Source organism: Oncorhynchus clarkii, chromosome 2, assembly GCF_045791955.1.
Source record: "Oncorhynchus clarkii lewisi isolate Uvic-CL-2024 chromosome 2, UVic_Ocla_1.0, whole genome shotgun sequence".
Taxonomy (NCBI): Eukaryota; Metazoa; Chordata; class Actinopteri; order Salmoniformes; family Salmonidae; genus Oncorhynchus; species Oncorhynchus clarkii.
Window position 1 is genome coordinate 54,198,713 of NC_092148.1, and position 20,128 is coordinate 54,218,840.

General features: G+C 43.2%; 1 protein-coding gene across 1 annotated transcript in view; it reads left to right on the forward strand.

Annotated features, from left to right (window-relative positions):
* LOC139369905 (voltage-dependent calcium channel subunit alpha-2/delta-4-like) overlaps positions 1 to 20,128 on the forward strand; it is a 101,723-nt gene that overhangs the window by 26,783 nt on the left and 54,812 nt on the right. The window contains exons 10-23 of the mRNA XM_071109189.1: positions 2,825 to 2,914; positions 3,055 to 3,168; positions 3,398 to 3,610; positions 4,225 to 4,302; positions 4,605 to 4,760; positions 16,937 to 17,023; positions 17,580 to 17,651; positions 17,774 to 17,835; positions 17,942 to 18,009; positions 18,097 to 18,142; positions 18,377 to 18,474; positions 18,717 to 18,810; positions 18,974 to 19,066; positions 19,290 to 19,432. Coding sequence (XP_070965290.1) covers positions 2,825 to 2,914; positions 3,055 to 3,168; positions 3,398 to 3,610; positions 4,225 to 4,302; positions 4,605 to 4,760; positions 16,937 to 17,023; positions 17,580 to 17,651; positions 17,774 to 17,835; positions 17,942 to 18,009; positions 18,097 to 18,142; positions 18,377 to 18,474; positions 18,717 to 18,810; positions 18,974 to 19,066; positions 19,290 to 19,432 — 1,414 coding nt within the window. The remainder of the gene's footprint in view (positions 1 to 2,824; positions 2,915 to 3,054; positions 3,169 to 3,397; positions 3,611 to 4,224; positions 4,303 to 4,604; positions 4,761 to 16,936; positions 17,024 to 17,579; positions 17,652 to 17,773; positions 17,836 to 17,941; positions 18,010 to 18,096; positions 18,143 to 18,376; positions 18,475 to 18,716; positions 18,811 to 18,973; positions 19,067 to 19,289; positions 19,433 to 20,128) is intronic.

Here is a 20,128-nt window from a genome sequence, read left to right on the forward strand (position 1 = left end):
TCAGCGCTCCCTCTCTGACGACAAGGTCCACCCATGCGCGTATTTTTCTCATCGCCTGTCGCCGTCGGAACGTAACTATGATGTGGGTAACCGCGAACTGCTCGCCATCCGGTTAGCCCTAGGCGAATGGCGACAGTGGTTGGAGGGGGCGACCGTTCCTTTTGTCGTTTGGACTGACCATAGGAACCTTGAGTACATCCGTTCTGCCAAACGACTTAATGCGCGTCAGGCGCGTTGGGCGCTGTTTTTCGCTCGTTTCGAGTTCGTGATTTCTTATCGTCCGGGCTCTAAGAACACCAAGCCTGATGCTTTGTCTCATCTCTTCAGTTCTTCAGTAGCCTCCACTGACCCCGAGGGGATTCTCCCTGAGGGGCGTGTTGTCGGGTTGACTGTCTGGGGAATTGAGAGGCAGGTAAAGCAAGCACTCACTCAAACTCCGTCGCCGCGCGCTTGTCCTAGGAACCTTCTTTTCGTTCCCGTTCCTACTCGTCTGGCCGTTCTTCAGTGGGCTCACTCTGCCAAGTTAGCCGGCCACCCTGGCGTTCGGGGTACGCTTGCTTCCATTCGCCAGCGTTTCTGGTGGCCCACCCGGGAGCATGACACGCGTCGTTTCGTGGCTGCTTGTTCGGTCTGCGCGCAGACTAAGTCCGGTAACTCTCCTCCTGCCGGCCGTCTCAGGCCGCTTCCTATTCCCTCTCGACCGTGGTCTCACATCGCCTTAGATTTTGTCACCGGACTGCCTTCGTCAGCGGGGAAGACTGTTATTCTTACGGTTGTCGATAGGTTCTCTAAGGCGGCTCATTTCATTCCCCTTGCTAAGCTTCCTTCTGCTAAAGAGACGGCACAAATCATCATCGAGAATGTTTTCAGAATTCATGGCCTTCCGTCAGACGTCGTTTCGGACAGAGGTCCGCAATTCACGTCTCAATTTTGGAGGGAGTTTTGCCGTTTGATTGGGGCTTCCGTCAGTCTCTCTTCCGGCTTTCACCCCCAGTCTAACGGTCAAGCAGAACGGGCCAATCAGACTATTGGTCGCATCTTACGCAGTCTTTCGTTTCGCAACCCTGCGTCTTGGTCAGAACAGCTCCCCTGGGCAGAATACGCCCACAACTCGCTTCCTTCGTCTGCGACCGGGCTATCTCCTTTTCAGAGTAGCCTCGGGTACCAGCCTCCGTTGTTCTCATCTCAGTTCGCCGAGTCCAGCGTCCCCTCCGCTCAGGCTTTTGTCCAACGTTGCGAGCGCACCTGGAAGAGGGTCAGGTCTGCACTTTGCCGTTATAGGGCGCAGACTGTGAGAGCTGCTAATAAGCGTAGAACTAAGAGCCCTAGATATTGTCGCGGTCAGAGAGTTTGGCTCTCCACTCAGAACCTTCCCCTTAAGACGGCTTCTCGCAAGTTGACCCCGCGGTTCATTGGTCCATTCCGTATCTCTCAGGTCATTAATCCTGTCGCAGTGCGACTTCTTCTTCCGCGATATCTTCGTCGCGTCCACCCGGTCTTCCATGTCTCCTGTGTTAAGCCCGTTCTTCGCGCCCCCGCTCGTCTTCCCCCCCCCCCCCCCCCCCATCCTTGTCGAGGGCGCACCTATCTACAGGGTCCGTAAAATCTTGGACATGCGTCCTCGGGGCCGTGGTCATCAGTACCTAGTTGACTGGGAGGGGTACGGTCCTGAGGAGAGGAGTTGGGTTCCCTCTCGGGACGTGCTGGACCGTGCGCTGATTGATGATTTCCTCCGTTGCCGCCAGGTTTCCTCCTCGAGTGCGCCAGGAGGCGCTCGGTGAGTGGGGGGGTACTGTCATGTACTGTCATGTTGAATTGTCTCTGTCCTTTCCCTTCACCCTGTCTCCCTCTGCTGGTCGTTGTTAGGTTACCTTTTCTCCCCCAATTTCCACCAGCTGTGCCTTGTCTCCTCCTAACCACCTCGTCACCCCGTTTCCCACCTGTTCCCTTTTTCCCTCTGATTAGGTCCCTATATCTCTCTCTGTTTTTGTTCCTGTCCTTGTCGGATTCTTGTTTGTTTGTGTCATTCATGCCTGAACCAGACTGTCGTCATGTTTGCTATAACCTTGTCCTGTCCTGTCGGAATCTGCCGGTCCATCTGAGCCTACCTATGTTTGGTAATTAAAGAAGCTCTGTTTAAGTTGATTCGCTTTTGGGTCCTCATTCACGCACCGTAACATTTGCATTATAATTTTTCCTCAATCAATAAATGGATCAAAAACCATTGGACTAGTGTATTTAATAAAATTGTCACAGAGTGATTAATAGCCAGCAACCAGAGACAGCAAACAGGTCATATTGGCCATAAAAAAAACTCCCTTGGTATACAGTCAACTGGACTGGTTTATTTGACCTTACAATGTCCTGTCTTGTCCTGTCTTTCTCTGTGCTGTCTTGTCCTGTCCTGTGTTGTGCTGTGCTGCATAATTTATAATTATTATTTGACCCTGCTAGTCATCTATGAACATTTGAACATCTTGGCCATGTTCTGTTATAATCTCCACCCTGCACAGTCAGAAGAGGACTGGCCACCCCTCATATCCTGGTTCCTCTCTAGGTTTCTTCCTAGGTTCTGGCCTTTCTAGGGAGTTTTTCCTAGCCACCGTGCTTCTACGCCTGTATTGCTTTCTGTTTGGGGTTTTAGGCTGGGTTTCTGTCAACACTTTGTGACATCAGCTGATGTTCAGCTGATGTAAGAAGTGCTTAATAAATCAATTTGATTGATTGATAATTGTCTGTACTTCACGTTGCATTCTCACCATAAAAAGTGCTGACTCTCTCTCTCTCTCTCTCTCTCTCTTTCTCTCTCTCTTTCACTATCCAGCATTTTAAGGTGCTGGTGGACGACCTGCATGTGAAGGGAGAGGGTAAAGTTGCGAAGGCCATGAAGGAATCGTTCAAAATCTTGAACGAGGTTTGCCTCCAGCACACACACACACACAAACACACACACACACACAATCACATACATAACAACCCCCCACACAAACATACTTCCACACAAATGCTATTGGCCCAGTATCAGTTCTTCCTCTGTGTGGTGCTTCCTCCCAGGCAGCGACCAAGGGCCAAGGCAGCCTGTGCAACCAGGCCATCATGCTGATCACAGATGGAGCCATGGAGGACTTCAAGGACGTGTTTGAAGAGTTCAACTGGCCTGATCGCAGGGTACTGTAGGGCAAAACTACTATTTACTCTATATGAATAACTACACACCCACTTGACCTACAGAAATACCTATTTGCAGTACTCTACTTCTCTGTTTCCCTACTGACCCAGAAAATCTAGATCTATAATAGAGGACATTACTCTAACCGCCTTTACAATGTAACCTGTTCATTATTTACTCAATGAACTTACTGAATTGGATATCAGTCTCCAATACTGTCTCTTTCAGGTGCGGCTCTTCACTTACCTTATAGGCAGAGAGATGACCTTTGCAGACAACACCAAGTGGATAGCCTGCAACAATAAGGGTTACTACACACACATCTCCACTCTGGCTGACGTACAGGAGAATGTCATGGAGTACCTTCATGTCTTGAGTCGACCAATGGTCATCAATCACAATCATGACATCATCTGGACAGAGGCCTACATGGACTCTGTGGTGAGTACGGCAGCTGTACTTACCCAGTGTGCTTTGCCTAATAACTACTGTATTTCCCACAGAACTGCACTTTTTATGCTTCAAAGGCAAAGCATTGTTGTTGCATTTGATTTAACCTCATGATTGTCACCTCACATTGTCCTGTATGAAAGTCAACTGTCTGCTGTATTCTCATGGGTGCTGCCAGTTACAGTACATTCGTTTATTCATTCTGTGTAACTGTGTTGTTCATGAGTCCTCCCTATGTGTGCCTTCTGTCCTGCTACTGCGCTCATTCTCTCATCTCACCGCACCTCTTTCACCGGACCTGACACTCACTCACTCACACTGACAGCTGCCCAATACAAAGGAGGTAAAAGAGACCAGCCACTGTGGGAAATACAGCTTGTCTAATAGTGAAGCTCTTGCAGTGCAGTCTTTGTGGTAATATTGAATGCATTCTCCCAAGCTTAAGATAGGCCACCTACAACTGCAACGATATGGCACCCTCTAGTGCAGCGATTTGTTATTGCAGGTATTAGTAGTGAACATGTAGTAGTAGTACCAGAACCAGCAGCTCTTTGATTTGGTTTAGGATTAACAAAAGATCATTAATGTTGCCATTTCTCCTTCAGCTCTTTGCCACAAAGGCTCAAAGTTTACTTCTCATGACCTCCGTGGCAATGCCTGTCTTCAGCAAGAAGAAAGAGACGGTCAGTGGACTAAAACCTTTTGCTAGAATTCAAATGTATTTTAAACGTAGGCATGGTGGTAATCAAAGTAACAACAGTAGAATTTGTCATTGTAGTCTCATGCACCAGACACTTGTTCCCCAATAGCCTGGGGACAAGGTCACAACTGTTGTAAAGTACAGCTATAAAATGTATGTTTTACATGTTTGAACCAGATTAAGCAGCTCTCTGTGTGTACCATACAGCAGTGTTGCAGTGACACTTTGCAGTAGTTGTTGGCATTATGAGTGTTATAAACCCATCTCTCCCCCTTTCTCCTCCAGCTGTCCCATGGGATTCTGCTGGGTGTGGTGGGTTCTGACATCCCCCTGCTGGAGGTCATGAAGCTGGCTCCCAGATATAGGCTGGGTCCACATGGTTACGCCTTCCTCATCACCAACAACGGTTACATCCTGGCACACCCTGACCTGCGACCTCTTGTGAGTTCAGCTGCTGTAGAGCTTGTGCTTGTTTCTGACTATAGTCACTACCATAGTATTACAGTCACTACTAATACTACTACAGTCCCTATATCTACGACTATAGACATGACTGCAGTCACCAGTACTGCTACCACAGTAAAAACTACTACAACTCTAACCTGGGCTCAAATCAAATCCTTCAAGTACTTGTTTCAGGCTACCTGAGAGTGATAGTGGGTCTATTATGTTTAACAATTTTCACAAACTTTTACACGGTTGCTTTTTTCCCATTTTGAATATAGATAATATCGATTTGATGTTGTAGAATTCAGAGACACAGAACGAAAGCAGGGGAAAAAGATAAATCACAATGGGAAAGGAAAGACACATCATTGAGCAGTATAATGCGAGAGAGTCAACTCCGCAACATCCTGAAACATACAGTGGCCAATAGCATTCACATGAGCACACACTTCAAACATGCAACCTTATTAAAAGCACATATAGGATGTTTTTCCCAAACATATCCAGTGGAACATAACACGCACATAAACACTTATATCTGTATTATGATAGAAGTGTATAAGATGTAACTCCTAAACCCTCCTCATCCTCCTCCTGAACACTCTCTCTCCACCTGTCTCCATTGTTTTACACAGAACTCTTGGTTACAGATCATGTTGACAATAGAGTTGATGAACGGTGCCACCATGAGCAACACCATCATTGTGACATGCAGGATACTCCCTTGCTGATTGATGGAAAGGGAAATGACACAGTTTGCTCTTGTAGTAGTACACAGGATACACGGTAGCTACTACAGTGAAATAATACCATGCTATTGTTTGAGGAGAGTGCACAGTTATGAACTTGAAAATGTATTAATAAACCAAATTTGGCACATTTGGGCAGTCTTGATACAACATTTTGAACAGAAACTCAATGGTTCATTGAATCAGTCTACAACTTTGCACATACACTGCTTTGCACATATACTACTTTTACACACTTTCAAAGACGATGGAACACATTTTTTAAATAAACACGTTTTTTCTTTGTTTTATCTTTTACCAGATCTAATGTGTTATATTCTCCTACATAAATTTCACATTTTCACAAACGTCAAAGTGTTTCCTTTCAAATGATATCAAGAATATGCATAGGCAGTTAGATTTGGGTATGTCATTTGGGTATGTCAATATGAAAAAAAGGGTCCGATCCTTAAGAGGAACCTTGGTGAATTGAGCATGTCAACACTTCTTACAAAAACAAGTAATGATGAAGTCAATCTCCCCTCCACTTTGAACCATGAGAGATTTGCATGCATATTATTGTTAGTTCTCCGTGTACATTTAAGGGACAGCCGTGCTGCGCTGTTCAAAGCCAATTGTAATTTTCCGAGGTCCTTCTTTGTGGCACCTGACCACACGACTGAACAGTAGTCCAGGTGCGACAAAACTAGAGCCTGTAGGACCTGCCTTGTTGAAATTGTTGTTAAAAAGGCAGAGAATCACTCTATTATTGACAGACTTCTTCCCATCTTAGCTACTGTTGTATCAACATGTTTTGACCATGACATTTCACAATCCAGGGTTACTACAAGCAGTTTAGTCACCTCAACTTACTAAATTTTCACATTATTTATTACACGATTTAGTTGAGGTTTATGGTTTAGTAAATGATTTGTCCCTGAATCAATGCTTTTAGTGCTTTTATTTTTGAAATATTTAGGACTAACTTATTCCCTGCCACCCATTCTGAAACTAACTGCAGTTCTTTGTTAAGTGGTGGTTAAGCGGTGATTTCACTCGCTGTAGTAGCTGATGTATATAGTATTGAGTCATCAACATACGTAGCCACACTAGCTTTACTGAAGGCCAGTGGCATGTCATTAGTAAAGATTGAAAAAGGTAAGGGGCCTAGACAGCTGCCCTGGGGAATTCCTGATTCTACCTGGATTATGTTGGAGAGCCTTCCATTAAAGAACACCCTTTGTATTCTGTTAGACAGGAAACTCTTTATCCACAATATAGCAGGGGGTGTAAAGACATAACACATACATTTTTCCATTAGCAGACTATGATTGATAATGTCAAAAGCCACACTGAAGTCTAACAAAACAGCTCCCACAATCTTTTTATCATCAATTTATCTCAGCCACTTATAAGTCATTTGTGTAAGTGCTGTGCTTGTTGAATGTCCTTCCCTATAAGTGTGCTGAATGTCTGTTGTCAATTTGTTTACAGTAAAATAGCATTGTATCTGGTCAAACACAATTTCTTCCAAAAGTTTACTAAGGGCTGGTAACAGGTTGATTGGTCGGCTATTTGAGCCAGTAAAGGGAGCTTTACTATTCTTGGGTAGCGGAATTACTTTTGCTTCCCTCCAAGCCTGAGCGGACACACTTTCTGGTAGGCTTAGATTGAACATATGGAAAATAGGATTGGCCATATCGTCCTCTATTATTCTCAGTAATTTTTCATCCAAAGTTGTCAGACGCTCGGGGTTAGGTTTGGGCCGCGGAGCTCCGACCGCCAACCTGAACCGGATTGAGAAGGTGAGCCCGGGCACCCGGAAAAGAAACTAACCAGGATTCCCTCAGTAGCGGCGAGTGAAGAGGGAAGAGCCCAGCGCCAAATCCCTGTCCGTCCGGCGGGCACGGGAAATGTGGCATATAGAAGACCGCTTTGCCTTGTGTCGATCGGGGGCTTGAGTCCTTCTGATTAAGGCTCAGCCCGTGGACGGTGTGAGGCCGGTAACGGCCCCCGTCGCGCCGGGGTCCGGTCTTCTCGGAGTCGGGTTGCCTGGGAATGCAGCCCAAAGCGGGTGGTAAACTCCATCTAAGGCTAAATACCGGCACGAGATTGTCATTGTTTGATTGTCATTGTTGATAGACAACAATAGTTTTTTCACTTCTTCAACACTCACTTTACGTAATTCAAAATTAATCTGCTCGTCTTTCATAATTTGATCAGTTATACTTGGATGTGTAGTGTCAATGTTTGTTGCTATCATGTCTTGCCTAAGTTTGCTAATCTTGCCAATGAACAATCATTAAAGTAATTGCCAATATCAGTGGGTTTTGTGATGAATGAGCCATCTGATTCAATGAATGGTGGAGCTGAGTTTGCCTTTTTGCCCAAAATTTCATTTTCGGTTCTCCAAAGCTTTTCACTATCTTTCTTCAATTAATCTCTCTTTGTTTCATAGTATAGTTTGTTACAGGAATTGTATTAATGGGTGCATGCTTATTAGTAACTGGTATAAGCAATTTCATAAACGTGTCAAGTGAAGTATCTGGTTGCTTCTCATAACACACCACATATCAACAAATATTCTTTACATCAACAACATAGGAATCACTAGAAAACGTATTGTATGACCTCTTACACACCATATTAGGCCCAGCCTTTGGAACTTTAGTTGTCCTAGATATGGCTACTACAGTGGCAAGAAAAATTATGTGAACCCTTTTGAAATACCTGGATGTCTGCATAAATTGGTTATCAAATTGGATCTGATCTTCATCTAGGTCACAACAATAGACAAACAGTCTGCAGTTTCTGTAGTTTCTGGATCAGACCTACACAACGATCAAGAGGAATTTTGGACCATTCCTCTTTAAAAAACTGTTTCAATTCAGCAATATTCTTGGGATGTCTGGTGTGAACCACTCTCTTGAGGTCATGCCACAGCATCTCAATAGGGTTGAAGTCAGGACTCTGACTGGGCCACCACAGAAGGCGTATTTTCTTCTGTTGAAGCCATTCTGTTGTTGATTTACTTCGGTGTTTTAGGTCATTGTCTTGTTGCATCACCCAACTTCTGTTGAGCTTCAATTGGAGGACAGATAGCTTAACATTCTCCTGCAAAATGTCTTCATAAACTTGGCAATTCATTTTTCCATCGATGATAGCAAGCTGTCCATGCTCTGAGGCAGCAAAGCACCCCCAAACCATGATGCTCCCTCCACTATACTTTACAGTTGGGATAAGGTTTTGATGTTGGTGTGCTGTGCTTTTTTCTCTACATATAGTGTTGCGTGTCCCATCCAAACAACTCAACTGTAGTTTCATCTGTCCACAGAATATTTTGCCAGTAGCACTGTGGAACATCCAGGTGCACTTATGCAAACTTCAGACATGTTTATTTTTGGACAGCAGGGGCTTCTTCTGTGGTGTCCTCCCATGAACACCATTCTTGTTTAGTGTTTTAAATATCGTAGACTCGTCAACAGAGATGTTAGGATGTTCCAGAGATTTCTTTAAGTCTTCAGCTAACACTCTAGGATTCTTCTTAACCTCATTGAGCATTTTGTGCTGTGCTCTTGCAGTCATCTTTGCGGGACGGCCACTCCTAGGGAGAGTAGCAACATTGCTGAACTTTCTCCATTTGTAGACAATTTGTCTAACCATGGACTGATGAACATCAATGCTTTTAGAGATAATTTTGTAACCCTTTCCAGCTTTATGCAAGTAATCAATTCTTAATCTTAGGTCTTCTGAGATCTCTTTTGTTCGAGGCGTGATTCACATCAGGCAATGCTTCTTGTGAATAGCAAACTCAAATTTTGTGAGTGTTTTTTATCGGACAAGGCAGCCTAACCAACATCTCCAATCTCATCTCATTGACTCCAGGTTAGCCGACTCCTGACTCGAATTAGGTTTTGGAGAAGTCATTAGCCTAGGGGTTCACATACTTTTTCCAACCTACACTGTGAATGTTTAAATGATGTATTCAACATAGACAAGAAAATGCCTTTGGCATTTCTGTCTTTCTATAGATGTTTTAACCATGTATTGCTACCACTGTATCATAAAATCTATGATCTAAGTGAGTTTCAGAGATTGTCAGAATATGAATGTAGTCTGTTACTAGCAAGTTTTTGATTTTATGAACCTTGTTTCTTAAGCTATATATGTTAACTTGGGCTATTTTTTAGCACTTTTCTGGGATGCTTAATTGTTTTCATTGCTTTACTGGGAAGATTAGCAGAAGTAGACATGCACATGTTATTGATGTTAGTGCAGGGTGAGCTGCACAAAGCGGACTGATTACTGCATACAATAGCTGTAGGATCAGCAGAGGTATTTAGGGCAGTTAGAGGGACATACATTAGACTACTTACATTGTGTTTTCCAACGCCTCTGGGATAATGTACATTTAGTGAAGCATTATGACAACTGAGCCATCGTGACAGGGAATGACAACTCAGCGACACAATGGTAGGGATTAACTGAGCTGGGTTTGGGTCACTGTAGCAGAGGATGATGATTAAAAGAGTCATAATGATACTTGGAGGGACGTGGAGCTGTAGCTTTTATGCAGGAACCAAGTTCATAGATGCACCTACAATTCTAGGGTGGCAGGTTGCCTAGCGGTTAAGAGCGTTGGGCCACTAACCAAAATAATTGCTGATTCAAATCCCCAAGCTGACTAGGTGAAAAATCTGTTGATGTGTCCTTGAGCAAGGCACTTAGCCTTAGTTGCTCTGGATAAGAGTGACTTCTGAATGTTAATTCTAGGCTCATAGCGAAGCCCAAAATACTTAAATACTACACAGCACCTTGTCTCGGGTTGAGCTGGACTGGGTGATTACCCAACAATATCTCATAATTTGACGTATTATAGATAAATATATATTTTTGACACATTCATTCTGCATGGTTACAGGGTTAATTTCGCATGTTTAGAGGGTTAAAACAGAAACAACTCAAATGGTTAAGTTTAGGTATTAATTCTGAGTGGTAAAGGTTATAGATTAACCACAAAGCAAGACGTAAACACGCCTGGGAGGGATGATGCTCTGGTAGTGGATGTTGTTGCAAATAAACACATATCTTTCTATCGCCATGAGCTCCAGAGTCATCTGAGAGCTCAAAAACACAATAACCATAAAAACAAAATTTGCCTTGTACCACCCGAACTAGCAATGAGGAATCGGCCCAGAAGCGGCCCTCTTCCGGGGAGCCGGGAACTGATTGAACCAGGGAACGGGTGTCGGACTCGGCCCAGAATCAAAATGAATGACTGCCCAGAATCGGCCCAAGTGCATCGGGCCATTTCTGTCTACTGGAATTCAGCCGACTTTGCCGGCATCTTACCAGAATCCCCCCAGAAGTGGCCCGATGTAAATTTAAATAAATGTATACAAAATTACCAGATTTAGTCATTTTATTTATTATTATACATTTCATACATACAAATTATACCTATCCACAAAAAAACATTTTGTGTCAGAGGAAGCACTGGTGACCATGTCAGCGTGCATGGGCCTGGCCCGCTACAGGAGTTACAGCGCTACAGCGCTATGGGACAAGGACATCCCGGCCGGCCAAACCATCCCCTAACTCGGACGACACTGGGCCAATGGTGCGTCGGCTCATGGGTCTCCCGGGCGGGTGCAGCCGGGAGCATATGTAACAACCAGCATAAGTAACAACCAGCATATGTAACAACGCAGTTTGCACTGCGATGCAGTGTCTTAGACCGCTAAGCCACTCGGGAGGCTCCATCCAGAAAGTTTGTAATGCTTATCAATTGCCTTGCACAACGTATCAAAATACTTAAATACTACACAGGACTTCATTTAAATGTTAATTGTATTTTTTGATCAATAAATTATGAAATGTTAATTATATAAAACAGCCCATGTAATCATTTGCCTGGGAGTAGCCCCATTGGCCCCCAGCCCCAAGTAATACATTTGGGCCAGATAACTTTCACCGGAATCGTCCCAAACTCAATCCCCGCATCCAAGCCATAAGTAATACTGACAAAGGCGGCCCAGACTCGGGCCACATGACGTCGGCCGAGTCTGACTCTCAGCCGAGTGCCCCCCGACTCTCAGCCGGAATCGGCCCAGATCCACTGTTACTAGCTGGGACCCCCAAAAATCATAGTACGTTGGAACAGAAGAGCGTACAACACAGGGAATGCTGTAATAATGCTGTAATAATGCTGTAATAAAGCCAACAGATTAAGGTGTAGGACGGCTGCCAGAAGCACTCTTTAAGTCTCATCAATCCAATGAGTAGGCAGCTGTTTATCGCCCGAGTGAGGAGAAGTAGAATGAAAAGAATCAGAAAGAAAAAGGTTTTCCCTTCAACGATGTGCCAGAAAAAAAAAGATGTAGAAAGAGTATGCAGTACTGTTGAGCGTTGTTGAAGTGTCTCCAGTCCTCAGACTCAGCAGATGTATCTTCTACGACTTACTCCATGTATGCAGCCCTTTGGTGGGAGGTCATTCAACAGTGATCGATGAACTAAAACACATTCAACCACAATTCTTATCAATCCATGTCTGCTCAAAGGAAATGCATGTTCAGCTCAGCCTGGTCCCAGATCGGTCCGTGCTCTTCCCAGCTCCATCAATCATCATGGTCAATGGACCTGCTCAAACCGTCCAAACAGTTTAACCTCACGACAATCTCAGGGCTTTATTTTCAGCTGGCGTTAAGCCAGTGCAAGTGTCAAACGCACGCTCCTTGGCAATTTCCTCTGGCGCTCTGCTATATCCGATCACTTGTGCCAGGATTGGTAATTGACCTGTCTTGTAGGAGCTCTCTTGCGCTGAGGTGGGAGGAGTGGCAATATCTGATGTGTGTCGCTATGAAACGTGCACCAAATTACCAATGTCAGGTTGTGCTGGTGGACCAACCAATACCTGGTCTTAACGGTTACATGACTGGTTATGGCATGGATTTTGACAGAGGAAGCACAGCCTACCCAGACATGATACACACTGCCCATATGTGCATGGAACAATGGAGATGTGCTTTCTGTACCCATTAAGCTTGTATTTAGAAACATCAAAAATTGTTTTTCCCCAATTAGTTTTAATTGATTCAAAACCAAGCATAGCCTCCCCTCCTGTTTTAGTCCTGCCCAATGCATTCGCCAAGTAGTCAAGTTTATCGATAAAGGGTCCGCTTTCAAACAAATCTCAATCGACAAAGCTGTGTTAGACATTTGGGAGCATCAGAGATGTGTGCGGACATCCCCTTTAAATCTGAAGGCTTACATTATTTAAGCCAGCTCCTGTCATTATTTTGGATGTATATACAACCACTCATGTAGGCTACATGTCCATATGCTCATCATGGAACGAGCGATGAGCTGATGCATGTGACCCTATTTAGAAACATTTAAGTTATTTTCCTGTAACAGTTGCTTGTTTCCCCTTTCATGTGATCAAAAAAACAAAACAAGCTTTCAGTAGGCTACCCTTACCCTATTATAATGAAAGCTGTTTCAACAGCAATGCGTCGGGTGTATTTCTTGTCCTGGCCATGCATTAGCAAAGGAGCCTAACCATGAAAGGTTTCTAAATTAGGCTTTTGCCTCCGTGCTTTTGCATTATTCACAATTCACATAGGCCTACCTGCAGTGCGCACTATATTTGGCTTGTATCCATCCCCATTTGGCTTGTATCCATCCCCATTTGGCTTGTATCCATCCCCATTTCCAAAGAGCGCCTCTTGTCAGGTTACAAAGATGCACTCCACCAAACACATTTCAATTATTCAGTCATTTCACGCCATATCAACGGTAGGCCTAGGATATTTCTTGCTTATTGAGAACGTTCCTCGCACGGACAATACCATTTATGGGAACCTGGTCTTTTTTATTTGAGGAGCAGTGCAGTGCTTCGACATGCCTATACTCATTGGAGCAAATTTCAACTATGTTGACTGTCAACACTCCAAACATATTGAGCAAACACTGGAAGTATTTTATATTTATACATTGTTATTACTCGTTACTGTAACCTATGCTATTTAATAAACCGTAGTATAATAAAATGTAGTATAATGGACTCAATGAGAATATTCCCTGCCCCCAGCTGAATTGGAGTTGATGACAATGAAAATTTTGTCAATAACCTACCGAACTTGAGACAACAGAATGCATTATTAAGCCATGAAACGCATTGATTGGTCAGTGAGTGGCCAAACCCTCTCATACCTCCAATAAATGTTTTCATCAAAACCCAGCCCTTTCACGCCACCGCCAGGTATTGAGCTCATAATTCCTGCTGTGAAAAGAGCAAAAATATTTCTGACACCCCCAGACCTATAGTGCTACTGCCAGTGCTAAGATTTGCCTTTGTGTTAGGTTTGTTCAAATAGAGCCCTCCGTGTTCAAGTCGCAGGTTTTGTAAAGAATCACTGATTGGTTGTTGATCAGAACATTAATAATTCCATTACATGGTTAAAAAGTGTCTTGTGACAGCCTCATGCTCAACACCTAGAGCGTCACAGTGCAGGGTCGCATTCATTATTGCACACCACACACAGTACAACCACAAAAGTTAATTCAACTCTTATGGAGTCAAATTTAAAGACGCACTATGCAGAAATCTCTCCACCATTTCCTGATTGCCTGCTCCATCCTCCAAATTTCATTTTATGTGACAAAACAAGCAAGTATAGTGTAGAGACTCATTATATCATCTAAACTGCTGTGAAATATATTTTTAATGTATTTTCAGCTGTTTAAAGCTGGTGTACAAAACCGAAAAGTAAAAGACACAAAACTAAACTTAAGAACGGGAAGCATAGAAATAGCGCACATAGAACATGTATACTGCTTCTTAGACTTGCTTTCAATGAGAAGGACAGATCTATAAAATACATGTACATTTGGTCAGGTCACCCAAAAAGTTACATACAGTTAATTTGGAGTATTCAGACCCCTTGACATTTACACATTTTGTTACATCACAGCCTTATTCTAAAATGTTTGACATTATTTTACACACAATACCCCATAAAAGCAGGTTTTTAGAAATGTTTGCATTTTTTTTTTTCAAAACATGAAATATCACATTTACGCAAGTATACAGACCCTTTGCTCAGTACTTTGTTGAAGCACCTTTGGCAGCGATTACAGCCTTGAGTCTTCTTAGGTATTACACTACAAGCTTGGCACATCTATATTTGGGAGTTTCTCCCATTCAACTATGCAGATACTCTCAAGCTCTGTCAGGTTGGAAGGGGAGCGTCGCTGCACAGCTATTTGCATTGTCTTTGCTGTGTAATTAGGGTTGTTCTCCTGTGCTCTCGTGCTCTGGAGCAGGTTTTCATCAAAGATATCTCTGTACTTTGCTCCTTGTATCTCTCCCTTGATCTTGATCCTGATCCCGGTCCCTGCCGCTGAAAAACATCCCCACACTATGATGCTGCCACCTCCATGCTTCATGTAGGTATGGTGCCAGGTTTCCTCCAGATGTGACGCTTCGCATTCAGGCCAAAGAGTTCAAACTTGGTTTCATCAGAACAGAGAATCTTGTTTCCCATGGTCTGAGAGTCCTTTAGGTGCCTTTTGTCAAACTTCAAGAGGGCTGTCATGTGCTTTTTTACAGAGGAGTGGCTTCTGTCTTACCACTCTACCCTCAAGGCCTGATTGGTGGAGTGCTGCGGAGATGGTTGTCCTTCTGGAAGTTTCTCTCTTCTCCACAGAGTGAGCTCTGTCAAAGTGACCATCAGGTTTTTGGTCACCTTCGTCACCTCCCTGACCAAGGTCCTTCTCCCCTTCTCAGCTCTAGGAAGAGTCTTGGTGGTTCCACACTTCTTCCATTTAAGAATGATGGAGGCCACTGTGTTCTTGGGGATCTTCAATGCTGCAGAATTTTTATGGCACCCTTCCACAGATCTGTTCCTCGACACAATCCTGTCTCGGAGCTCTACGGACAATTCCTTTGACCTCATGGCATGGTATTTGCTCTGACATGCACTGTCAACTGTGGGACTTTTTATAGACAGGTGTATGCCTTTCCAAATCATGTCCAATTAATTGAATTTATCACATGTGGACTCCAATCAAGTTGTTAAAACGTCTTAAGGATGATCAGTGGAAACAGGATGCACCTGAGCTCAATTTCAAGTCTCATAGCATAGGGTCTGAATATTTAAGTAAATAAGGTATTTCTGTTTCATTATGGGGTATTGTGTGTAGATTGATGAAGGGAAAAAACAGTTGAATCCATTTTAAAATAAGTATGTAACGTAACAAAATGTGGAAAAGTCAAGGGTCTGAATACTTTCCGAATGCACTGTATTGCAGCTTTAGCACTATTTTGGGGTTTATATGGTCCCACCCATATTTTGTGTTAGAATTCCTCAGGTCACGATGTTGATATTTTTGGAGATTAAACAACACTAAATTGAGTAAATATCCAACTTTCAAAGTTGTTTAAATTTTACTCCAATTGCCATTTTACTAGTTTAGGTGGTGTTTTTAATCAACTCCCTTCCACTTGACTATTTTCTATGTTGTTTTGAATTAACAATCAACTACAGCAGAGTACATTTCTTTACTTCATTTGAGTTGTAAGGGTGTAAAGCCTTACCTCTATATTTCTTAATATTTCTGGTGGTTTGCAATGTGATATCTAATCTCTGTTGGAAGCCAAATTGCAGGAGATATCCAGCAGGTTCAAATCAACCTGTAACAGAGCATGCTGAGAAATATGACAATGAGGCCCCTCCCACATCTTTGGTTAACTCCATAGATGCAACTCCCTGTCTCTGGTCACTCTACATGGAGTTAAAAGTACTGCATCCCAATGAACTCCAGTTATCAACACCAGGGAGCGTATCACTCTCTCGGGGGTTAAAATAACTCCCAGTAGAGTCAATTTAACCCTAATTCATTTAACACTGATTTCAACTATCCGTGATTTAGGTCTCTGCTCAGCTTTACAGATTCCACGACAGAAATGTAAAAGTAATTTCCGTTTGAGCTGACATATGGAGCGTTTACCGTGAATGTTGTCTCCACTAAAGCAAGAACATTGCCTTTTCAATTTCAATCATGCTTAAAAGCTGAACTTCCACGATGCGGATTGAATAGAGCCCTTACTGTGTAGAAAATAGTTTTGCAACAGGTAATGAAAACAAGCCTTTCTTATTTTTCAGCTTCAGCTTGTCCCTCCCAGGCAACAATGAGATGTGATTCTGGGTGGCAAGGTTAAGTGGTCAATAACATGCCTACTTGTTTCATTTGGAGCCGGTGGATTCAGGATACCATGTCACAGAGATGCCCATTAAACACATTTGGCCTAAGTGATCCTCTCATCTTACAGAACACACACACACCTGCAGACAGCTGTACATACAGACACATATCTGTCCTCTTCTTGATCTTTTCCCCCATATTGTCTTCCTCATCTTCTCCTCTCCTGTCCCACAGTATAAAGATGGTAAGAAGCTGAAGCCCAAGCCCAACTACAACAGTGTGGACCTGGCTGAGGTGGAGTGGGAGGACATAGATGAGACAGTGAGTAATAGCAGTAATAATAATACATAGATCTTCTATAGCGCTTTTCTAAAAACCCAAAGATGCTTTAGAATAAACGAAAACGACAAATGAGTGAGGCTGGGTATAAAACAGGAAGGAAACACGGAATACACATTTACAGGGGCGGGCTTAGCGATTTGGGTGACTGTTTAAAAATTCCGTTAATGGGAATTTTCCCAGGGATATTACCTGCAATGATCATCGAAAATATTTATTCTATGTACGATTTTAATTTCAGGTTATTTTTAACTACAGCCTCTATAAAGTTGTTCTTAACTTATTTGCATTAAAAATCAGTCAGTGGGGTCGTTTCATTTGAAACCTCTGAAACATAGCAAGGTTCGCCCTTGCACATATACCGTACATACTATATCACATTATTCACTGACAACACAATTCATATCGTCAATACAGTAGAACACCTGTACCTAATTCTAGGTATGAATGTATTGTTCTGGGCTTTAACTGTGCTGGTAAGGCAAGTGAACACAAGTTCAACAGAGATTGTGTTCATTAATGTGTCTGTTCTTTCCAGCTAAGGACAGCCATGGTGAAAGGGGAGACAGGCACTCTGTCCTTAAATGTGAGAGCATCAGTGGACAAAGCGGTAAGTGAGCCCTCGTGTGTGGGGAGATTAAACGTGGCTCAGTAGTTTATGTAAAAACGATTCAATATTGTTGATTGTAACAACTGTCTCACAACGCATTTCAAATGTTTTATTTACAACAGAAAAGGCCTATGTTCTTAACAAATGACTATTTCTACACAACCATCAACGACACCCCATTCAGGTAAATGTGATACTAGGTTAGTGTGTATGGAATGTTGGCCTATTAGATTGAATAAAGTCATTGAACATCTCCCTCCACATTGTACCTTATGTATTTCCCTCCACAGTTTTGGTATGGTGCTGACCAGGGGTCACGGACAGCTGATGTTCATGGGGACGGTCTCTGTGGAAGAGGGTAAGTGCCATTGGCCACTCTCTCTGCCACTCATCTACTGCAGAACAATCTGGTTTATTGACTGGTTTTCATCCAATCTCCTCTCAGGCCTGCATGACCTGACGTCCCCTGATCTATCCATAGCCGCTGAGTGGTAAGCATAGATAAATAAATGAAAATTGGACAATAATATTATATATTACAGAATGTTGGAGTGTAACGCTTAAATAATTGAATTGTAATAATCTAAATCAATGGGTATTGAACTCTAATACTCTAAATGATAGAGTATTGGACTGTAATACTTCATTGGCCTTTAATGGCCCTTGGACTTAATAGAGTGAAAACCCCTCATCCATTCAGGGCGTACTGTATCCTTTCTGTTCAGGACATACTGTGAGACAGACATTGACCCTCACCACCGCAAATACTCTCAGCTCCAGGCTGTCATTCGCTACCTGCAGGGGAAGGAGCCTGACCTGGAGTGTGAGTACTGTCTCTACAACCTGCTCCATCCTCCAAAGACAACCATTTATTCAACGCTAACCCCAATTCGAATGTTACCCGAACCCTAAATCCAAACCTTTTTTTGTGGATCCACAGGAAGACTAGCAGTTGAGAGGGCATCGGCCAATGGGGATAATAAATACTATTATTAAGACAAATAAACAGATATAATATCAGGCAGATGTCCGGTTTGATGTTGACTGAGTGTCTGTGACTTCCAGGTGACGAGGTGCTGCTGCAGCAGACCCTGTTTGATGCTGTGGTGACAGCCCCCTTAGAAGCCTACTGGCAGGCAATAATGCTCAATGCATCTGGGTAAGACTACAAAATTATTATTTTCACAAATGTAATTTTATGTTAGCTAGTACTTGTTTGTGTGTGTGTTGTGTGTTTGCGTGTGAGCATGAGTATGTGCATATGTGTGCGCATGTGTGTTCAAGTGCATTAAAGACCCATCTGTGTATTTGTGTATGTTCAGGACGGAGGCGGGTGTGGAGACAGCCTTCCTGGGAACTCGCTCTGGCATCATCCGGCTGACCAGATACACCGGCATGGAGACCAGGGTCGCCAAGTGAGTCAAACAACCTACATTAGCCCTACATTATATTATACGTTCACTGTGTCCTTTGAGCACAGAAGTATTCATTGGCACCAAATTAAAGAAACAGGAAGGCACTACCTGAACTTGCCCAATAAGAAACAATGTTTTTTTTGCGTTGCAAAACGTTTTGCTACATTGTGCACTAATGAATACGAACGAGGAATTTGATCTCTCTTAACTTCCTGCTCCAAAGGAAGTTCCTGACTCCAGCGGATAAGGACAACCTGTTCACCATGGACCACTTCCCCCTGTGGTACCGTCTGGCCATGGAGAACCCTCCCGGAAGATTCCTCTACTACATGCCGGTGGAGGACAACGACAACAAAGACAAGACAGGTACTGTAGGCCTACCATGTGATCCATGGTTGAGTTCAATTCCTAGCCCGGTCACACATCTGCTTGTGCTGTCTTACCAACACTTGTCGTGACAATGGCCATAGGTGTTGGTAAGCCGACCTGGCACCAGTCTAGTGAATTCTGTCTTCTACCCAGTCAATTTAGGAATTGAGTGGAATCACTATTGAGAAATGTCATAATCAAACCCAAACTGGCAGGAATTTTAGCTGAATTGACCCTAACTCTAATATACAGACATACAATAGGTCAGAGGTTAACTTGCGTACCACAGGCCCACAGGCTCTTGCATAAGTAAATTCAGGACTATGCCTCTACTGCCATTCATTCTCATTAGACTGGTTTGAATTTCTCCCTGACCAAAATGGCTGCCATTTCCCACCCCTTCTGGAACTTCAAGGGTTTATGACATAGTCCCTCTAGTGATTTAATAGAATCTCTATGGTTCCCCTCCCAACTTCCCCTGATAGGATATGAACATGTCATAAGCCGTGTAAAAACATTTTTAAAAGAATTGCAAGAAATTAACTGTAAAACTGCTAAATGTTCTCTCAGCCTCATGGAAAAATGGTAGAATAGCAGGAAATTAGCTTTAAAAATGCAAAATGTACAAAGCCTCAATGCAAAATGTGTAGAATAGCATGATTTTAACTGTAAAACGCCACATTTTTCTACTTG